This window comes from Salvelinus sp. IW2-2015, unplaced genomic scaffold (assembly GCF_002910315.2).
Source record: "Salvelinus sp. IW2-2015 unplaced genomic scaffold, ASM291031v2 Un_scaffold5144, whole genome shotgun sequence".
NCBI lineage: Eukaryota > Metazoa > Chordata > Actinopteri > Salmoniformes > Salmonidae > Salvelinus > Salvelinus sp. IW2-2015.
In genome coordinates, this window is record NW_019946410.1 from 31,944 (window position 1) to 40,684 (window position 8,741).

An 8,741-nucleotide genomic window follows, 5' to 3' on the forward strand; every position below is an offset into this window, starting at 1 on the left:
TTACCTCAAATAGGCTAACCAAACAACTATCACAGCAGCCTATAAACAGAAGGATATTAGCCCGTCATTGTGATGTCAAAGTTTATCATTGTAGGCAGCAGATTAGCCTAAATGGCATGACATGGATATAGTTTTTATGCCAGATCACGTTCTAGGAATTGTATTCTAGTAAAAATGCATTGTTAAACAATTCTGTCTATTCATTTGCATTGGTATGTTTACATTTGTTTGCAGCGTTTTCATTCGCTGGACTGGGCTCACTCAGTTCACACCTAGAGGTGTAACATAACACTTTGTATTTCGACACAACTGCTGCTCTCGTATTGCCCATGATACATTAGAGAATACGATTGTAATCTCTTCGTAATCTGAAGACAGACGCTAAATCCCTCTACTTAAATTGCTTTAAARCTATGAATAGCCTCGCTCTCAGATGAGAGCATCATAGCCGACAAACATCGTAATATTCCTCGATTAGAACGAGGTGACTCCCAAGGCGGACGGTATTCAGTCCGTCCACCTAAARTCTGGCAGGTTTTTGCCTAGGCTACGGATAAAATGTGGGATGAAGTTGATCCGTCTGCGCCGGTTAAGTATGGCGCTGTCATAGCGGTCACAGTGATCTGTAAGTCATGGCCTTTGTTTTTCATTGTACTATTTGAAGCGTGTTTGTTACAATGAAATAACCAAGTAAAAAAACATAGAATAGACTTTGAATTAAATGTGAAGGCGGGGCAAGGAAATCACTCAGAATATGAAATCGATTTAACGGTTTAAAGAAAAGGCTCTAAAGATAATTTTCATTCTCTATTATCATTCAACTTGGTTTGTCTTTTTGTCTCACTTATTATTGTTTTATTAGAGAGAGCGATAACTTTGTTGTTATTTTGAATATTAAACAGACACAATTGGTTGTGTTAATTCTAATWTGTGAAGAACACTTACTAAATTTGCCAACATATATTTATGCTCTCTTTGCAGACATCTGTCATTAAGATGTTATCTTGATGTTATTCAATGTTTTTTAACAGTTCTTTATCACAAACATATCCCAGGTCTTAATATCAAGTGCACAGTTAACTCCTATTCATACATTCCAGGAGCATGTTAAAATGCTCAGAGTTTCTGTCAGTCCACCCAGAAAAATGTGATTTTAAGAGTCCTACATTACCTCCTCCAAAAACACATCATCAGCTCAGACATCAGAGCTTCACTGTCAGAGTTCTAGTCCATATTCCTGGTCACCATAATATTTTGCTCTCAAATTAACCCACTACACTCTTAGAAAAAAGGGTTCCAAAATGGTTCTTCGGCTGTCCCCAAAGGATAACTATTTTTGGTTCCATGTAGAACCCTTTTAGGTTTTAGGTAGAACACTTTTGGGTTCCATGTAGAACTCTCTGTGGAAAGGGTTCTAAATGGAACCCAAAGGGTTCTACCTGGAAGAAGAACCGAAGAACCCTTTTAGGTTTTAGATAGCACCTTTTTTTCTAAGTGTATAGCTTTCAAGTGATAATGTGGGAGGGAATCAATTCTTTCCATGTTGTTTGTTGCACCGCCAGGCGTTGTTCTGTTGAGAAAATGGATTGCTGGGGGTGTGTGTCAATCTTCAGTCCAATTACGTGGCAAGACGGTGTTGGTCACCGGTGCCAACACCGGCATTGGCAAGGAAACGTGCCGTGACATGGCACGTAGAGGTATGGCACAATCACATTATGTAGCTATGTACACAATGTCACAAGTATGTGTGTGTCATACTGTACAGACACAGTTTGACCTACTTTAAGGCAGGGTGTTATATTGCTGCCTTCGACCATCCCATCCCAGGAAATGGTTGTAATACTGGAGCAGGGTACCCTCCTCTTTGGACAGGATGTGCTCTGTGGGGGGATGACGTGTGTTGTGTGTTTGTGCCTTCTCTAACTGACTTTGGGGTGCTGCAGGGGCGCGGGTGGTGATGGCATGCCGGGACCTGACACGGGCTGCGAGCGCGGCGGACGAGATTCGTCAGGCCACGGGGAACAGCAACATCGTAGTGCGGCACCTGGACCTGGCCTCTATGTACTCTGTCAGAGAGTTGGCCAAAGAGTTCACTGCCAGTGAGGATCGCCTAGATATACTCATCAACAACGCCGGTGAGCATCAGCAACAACTGGAACAGCCATGTCTGGATGGAAAGCTGGCTCTATGGCTTCAGCAACCACCGGAACAGCCATGTCTGGGCCCAGATTCACAAAACGTCTYWGAGGGAAAAGTGCTGATYTGGGATATTTATTTTCTTCTTTTAGATCATAATGAATAAGATTACATGGACCAGGGGGACCTGATCCTAGATTAACACTCCTACTCTGAGACGCTTTGTTAATACGAGCCTAGAATGGGAAGCTGGCTCTATGGCGTTATGACTGATAAGGATGGTTGATTCCAGTTATATAGCGCTTCATCATGATGGTTGTCTCCATCAGGTGTGATGATGTGCCCTAAGTGGCTAACAGAGGACGGCTTCGAGACACAACTGGCTGTCAATCACCTCGGACACTTTCTGCTGACCAATCTCCTTCTGGGGAAGCTCAAGAGCTCCGCCCCTAGCCGTGTGGTCAATGTGTCTAGCATTGCACACAAAGGGGGTAAACCGGCCTATTGGACATTTTTCTGCCTTTCCATAATATAGGTGCCATGCAATGTAAAAAAACAATGTATATTTCCCTACATCCAGGTAAGATCCAGTTTGATGATCTCTTCTTTGCCAAGAGGCCGTACAACTCCCTGGTCAGTTACAGGCAGAGCAAGCTGGCCAACGTGCTATTCTCCAGAGAGCTGGCCAGAAGGTTGAAAGGTAAACAGAAATACCCTCGGTTGTCTTTGGCCTTGTACACATTTATTACAACAATATTGTCACCAATAAGAGTTTTAATTCACTGTCAGATAGGACTTTTCCCAGACACAGTGTAGAGGTGTAAAACACTGGGATCTGATCCCCTGGTAGGTACGGGGGTGACGTCCTACAGCCTGCATCCCGGGGTGATCAGGACAGAGCTGACTCGCCACGTGGAGACTTGGTTCCCCATGCTGAGGGCCATCCTGTCAGCCCCCTCCGTGCTCCTCATGAAGACCCCCACCCAGGGTGCCCAGACCTCCATCTACTGTGCTGTCACCCCAGGGCTGGAGCACAAGTCTGGCAGCTACTTCAGGTAAGCTCTGTGGTGAAAGTAGTGCTGGATAGGACATGGACAACAAGTATTTTATTGTTTTCAATTGTTGCCAAGGTTGTTTAGCTCCGGTTTGTAAAGTGTTATTGGTGTGTGTGTGTGTGTGTGTGTGTCTGTGTGTGTGTGTGTGTGCGTGTGTGTCTCAGTGACTGTGCCATGACGGAGACTGCCCCAGAGGGGAGGGATGATGCGGTGGCCAAGAGGCTTTGGAAGGAGAGTGCCCGTCTGGTGGGTTACATAGAAAAAGACTGAACAACCCCCTCTACCTGAAAACTATAGAGAAAGACTGAACAACCCCCTCCACCTGAAAACTATAGAGAAAGAGTGTACAACCCCCACCCCCTCACCTCAAACTATAGAGAAAGACTGAACAACCCCCTCCACCTTCAAACCATAGAGAAAGACTGAAACAACCCCCCCCCACCTTCAAACTATAGAGAAAGACTGAACAACCCCCTCCACCTTCAAACCATAGAGAAAGACTGAACAACCCCCACCACACGAAAACCATAGAGAAAGACTGAACATTCCCCTCCATCTTCAAACCATAGAGAAAGACTGAACAATCCCCTCCATCTGAAAACTGGGAACTCATGAACTTGGACAGCCCCAACCCTCTCTGACAAACAGCATCAACAGATTGGACGACAGGTACCAAGGAATCCTCAAGTCTTCTCTGACCTCTCAATATAAAAAAACCTGTAAGGAGTCTTCAAAAAGACATTCATGGGTGATGTATAGTTACCAGGTTGGGGCGTCCATGCTTACCTTGGAGATTGCAGACTGAAAGACTAACAGACCTGTAGGAACTCAACTCGGGACAAAAAGTCCTTTCACCTCACTATGCTGGAGATCAGATATCCAATACATTTTTTGGAGCCTCCATCGCCAGTCATTCTTGTAGTATTCTGGCCCCTGTTAACAGGGGCGTCATGTACCCCAACAATCTGAGGTTTAACGGGGGTCATGTACCCCAAAAATCTGAGGTTTAACAGGGGCGTCATGTCTCCTATAAATCTGAGGTTTAACAGGGGCGTCATGTACCCCAACAATCTGAGGTTAAACGGGGCTCATGTACCCCAAAAATCTGAGGTTTAACAGGGGCGTCATGTCCCCCATAAATCTGAGGTTTAACAGGGGCGCCATGTACCCCAAAAACCTGAGGTGGCACAAAGTATGTGATGATGGCTGGGTTGGTGGTTGGATAATTTAGCAATTTTTAAACACCTGAAACAGCTTTTTCCTGCAATCTAGAGCCATGATCATTATGTTTAATTTTATGTTAAAAATATGTATATTTTTCTGCATATCTCAGCATACTTTTTGAACTGTCTGAATCGACCTGACTGGGGGTTCTTTTTTTAAAGGAACAAAATATTCTTCTCTACATCTCTGCTAAAAATCTGGGTAAAAGATTGAAAGGAATGTGAGTCTTATTCAGTACATTTAATAATTCCTCACTTTTCTAAAGTCTACCAACCTTGCCAGCAGGCATGCCAGCTAAGATAGTTAGACAAGCTAGCTACTCTAACTTGTTAGCCTGAGATGGCTTCTTTATAGCTAGTTATGAGGTTGGGAGATTGGGAACCTATCTGGGCTAGCTAAAGCCAACTTCATAAAATTGCTAGGAGGCTATTTATTTTTTAATCTATAAAAATAGGACACATCTGAAGGGGCACGTGCCCCTGTGCCGCCTATGGGCATTATGCCTCTGCCTGACAATATGAATGTCAGTTGAGAGTGTTGTACTTGGTAGCTTAGTACATTGGGATGAATATTACACTGGTGATCATGCATTTACTGCAGTTTAACACTTTAGAGTGTCATGTTTATGAAATAAGCAGGTAAATAGTATATTTCATCATTAGAGATTGCAGGTAATTATTGCCAAGTATTCACCTGGTTATTTCCTGAGGGCACTGTAAAAGCATGTTTATACTAAATGTTCTCTGTAAAGAGTAGTTGTCTTTTGGAATTCACTCCTGAAATGGGAAACTACTGATGGTCGTTCTGTTTTTCAAGGAAGGATCATCTTCAAGGTAATTTTGCAAAGTAGCAACAAGGACTATCTCAAATAAAATTTTAGCTTTGTTTCTGTTGTTACCTTCATTTGAATAACAAAAATGTGTGTTTGCATCAAACTGTATAAATGTGATTCTCTTATTCCATCTGTAAAGGTTTTCTGGCATGCAGTGAGCAGGAGTAACCAGCAGAGGGTAATGTGTCCATTATAATTGAGCCACTAAAGAGCAGCATAGTCCACTTACCACGCAGTCAGCAGTCAGCACTCTACAGCCTCTTTCCAGGATTGTCGATACTGAGTAATAACTGAATTGTTATTCTACTACGCAGGTGTCCTTTCATGTTCCCAATGAATCATATTTTTACAATGGTGACAACCTCTCAAATATAATTTGTCAATAGCCAATATTGTTCCAAGCAGTTCACATCCAGAGACCCATAAAGAGTGTGAAATTGTTTTGTATTGTGGGAAAGGGGGTTAATTTCATAAGCTATGGTTGTCTAAAAATAACMGTGTCAGAGAAATTATTTTACAACAAGTGCTTTGAAATAAAGAAGCTGAGACACACACTATACCACCATAAGTATATGACATTCATAGTGTCTAATAGACTCTACTATAAGGGTTTATAATAATGTTAGGAGTCAAACATGCTGTCCTTATAGACCTAATGGTTCAGTAGACATGCTGTGGTTATAGGCCTAATGGTTCAGTAGACATGCTGTCCTTATAGACCTAATGGTTCAGTAGACATTCCTATAGTACCTTATGGTTCAGTAGACATCCTGTCCTTATAGACCTAATGGTTCAGTAGACATGCTGTGGTTATAGACCTAATGGTTCAGCAGACATGCTGTCCTTATAGGCCTAATGGTTCAGTAGACATGCTGTCCTTATATACCTTATGGTTCAGTAGACATGCTGTCCTTATAGACCTAATGGTTCAGTAGACATGCTGTGGTTATAGACCTAATGGTTCAGTAAGACATGCTGTCCTTATAGGCCTAATGTTTTCAGTAGACATGCTGTCCTTATATACCTTATGGTTCATTAGACATGCTGTCCTTATAGACCTAATGGTTCAGTAGACATGCTGTGGGTATAGACCTAATGGTTCAGTAGACATGCTGTGGTTATAGGCCTAATGTGTTCAGTAGACATGCTGTCCTTATAGACCTAATGGTTCAGTAGACATGCTGTCCTTATAGGCCTAATGGTTCAGTATATAGTCGTGCGCCAAAAGTTTTGAGAATTACACAAATATTAATTTCCACAAAAGTTTGTGCTTCAGTGTCTTTAGATATTTTTGTCAGATGTTACTTTGGAATACTGAAGTATTAATTACAAGCATTTCATAAGTGTCAAAGGCTTTTATTGACAATTACATGAAGTTGATGCAAAGAGTCAATATTTGCAGTGTTGACCCTTCTTTTTCAAGACCTCTACAATCCGCCCTGGCATGCTGTCAATTAACTTCTGGGCCATATCCTGACTGATGGCAGCCCATTCTTGCATAATCAATGCTTGGAGTTTGTCAGAATTTGTGGGTTTTTGTTTGTCCACCCGCCTCTTGAGGATTGACCACAAGTTCTCAGTGGATTAAGGTCTGGGGAGTTTCTGGCCATGGACCCAAAATATCGATGTTTTGTTCCCGAGCCACTTAGTTATCACTTTTGCCTTATGGCAAGGTGCTCCATCATGCTGGAAAAGGCATTGTTCGTCACGTCACCAACCTGTTCCTGGATGGTTGGGAGAAGTTGCTCTCGGAGGATGTGTTGGTGGTACCATTTCTTATTCATGGCTGTGTTCTTAGGCAAAATTGTGAGTGAGCCCACTCCCTTGGCTGAGAAGCAACCCACACATGAATGGTCTCAGGATGCTTTACTGTTGGCATGACACAGGACTGATGGTAGCGCTCACCTTGTCTTCTCCAAACAAGCTTTTTGCCGGATGCCTCAAACAATCGGAAAGGGGATTCATCAGGAAAAGGACTTTTCTTCAGCAGTCCAATCCCTGTACCTTTTGCAGAATATCAGTCTGTCCCTGATGTTTTTCCTGGAGAGAAGTGGCTTCTTTGCTGCCCTTCTTGACACCAGGCCATCTCTAAAAGTCTTTGCCTCACATGCGTGCAGATGCACTCAGACCTGCCTGCTGCATTCCTGAGCAAGCTATGTACTGGTGGTGCCCCGATCCCGCAGCTGAATAATTTTTAGGAGACGGTCCTGGCGCTTGCTGGACTTTCTTGGGTGCCCTGAAGCCTTCTTCACAACAATTGAACACTCTCCTTGAAGTTCTTGATGATCCGATAAATGGTTTGATTTAGGTGCAATCTTACGGGCAGCAATATCCTTGCCTGTGAAGCCCTTTTTGTGCAAAGCATGATGACGGCACGTGTTTCCTTGCAGGTACCATGGTCGAGCAGAGAAGAACAATGATTCCAAGCACCACCTCCCTTTTGAAGCTTCCAGTCTGTTTTATTTGAACTCAATCAGCATGACAGAGTGATCTCCAGCCTTGTCCTCGTCAACACTCACACCTGTGTTAACGAGAGAATCACTGACATGATGTCAGCTGGTCTTTTTGTGGCAGGGCTGAAATGCAGTGGAAATGTTTTTGGGGATTCAGTTCATTTGCATGGCAAAGAGGACTTTGCAATTAATTGCAATTCATCTGATCACTTTCCATTCTGGAGTATATGCACATTGCCATCATACAAACTGAGGCAGCAGACTTTTGTGAAAATTAATATTTGTGTCATTCTCAAACCTTTGGCCATGACTGTACATGCTGTCCTTATAGGCCTAATGGTTCAGTAGACATGCTGTGGTTATAGGCTTAATGGTTCAGTAGACATGCTGTCCTTATAGACCTAATGGTTCAGTAGACATGCTGTGGTTATAGGCCTAATGGTTCATTAGACATGCTGTCCTTATATACCTAATGGTTCAGTAGACATGCTGTGGTTATAGACCTAATGGTTCAGTAGACATGTGTCCTTATATACCTAATGGTTCAGTAGACATGCTGTGGTTATAGACCTAATGGTTCAGTAGACATGCTGTCCTTATAGGCCTAATGGTTCAGTAGACATGCTGTCCTTATAGACCTAATGGTTCAGTAGACATGCTGTGGTTATAGGCCTAATGGTTCAGTAGACATGCTGTCCTTATAGACCTAATGGTGAAGACCCTTGAACTGAGAGTCAGTAAGCAGATGACAGCTCTGTCTTCCACTAAAGAGCTGATCTTATTAAGCTATACGGCTGGTAAGTAAACAGCAACTTAGAGAGGTCACATGTTACAGGAGTCACAGGTCAGTGGTAGGACAAACATCGCTAAGGTTTCCACATAGACTGATCTTGTTGCTAAAATTGATGAAAATCAAAAAATGTATATACAAGTTCCCCTAAATGTCAGCTCGGAAACACCAGCCATCTCTTTGACACCCTCTGTCCTGTAGAGTCTACGAGCTATACTCAGTTGAATATCGACTCATCTGAACTGCACTGA

General features: G+C 42.9%; 1 protein-coding gene across 1 annotated transcript; it reads left to right on the forward strand.

Moving 5' to 3' along the window:
* Positions 1 to 321: 321 nt before the first annotated feature.
* Positions 322 to 3,734, forward strand: LOC112078006 (retinol dehydrogenase 12). The gene is made up of 7 exons (XM_024144375.2): positions 322 to 625; positions 1,563 to 1,697; positions 1,944 to 2,135; positions 2,466 to 2,627; positions 2,717 to 2,836; positions 2,987 to 3,191; positions 3,356 to 3,734. Exons 1-7 carry the CDS (start codon positions 559 to 561, stop codon positions 3,459 to 3,461), a joined length of 987 nt encoding a protein of 328 aa, XP_024000143.1. The 5' UTR covers positions 322 to 558; the 3' UTR covers positions 3,462 to 3,734.
* The last annotated feature ends 5,007 nt before the right edge of the window (positions 3,735 to 8,741 follow it).

Bases quoted from the DNA above. Each gene is read 5' to 3' on its own strand.
- LOC112078006 (XM_024144375.2), top strand. From the start codon at position 559: ATGTGGGATGAAGTTGATCCGTCTGCGCCGGTTAAGTATGGCGCTGTC. The intron at 626-1,562 runs GTAAGTCATGGC...TTGCACCGCCAG, and splicing joins CATAGCGGTCACAGTGATCT to GCGTTGTTCTGTTGAGAAAA. The intron at 2,136-2,465 runs GTGAGCATCAGC...TGTCTCCATCAG, and splicing joins TATACTCATCAACAACGCCG to GTGTGATGATGTGCCCTAAG.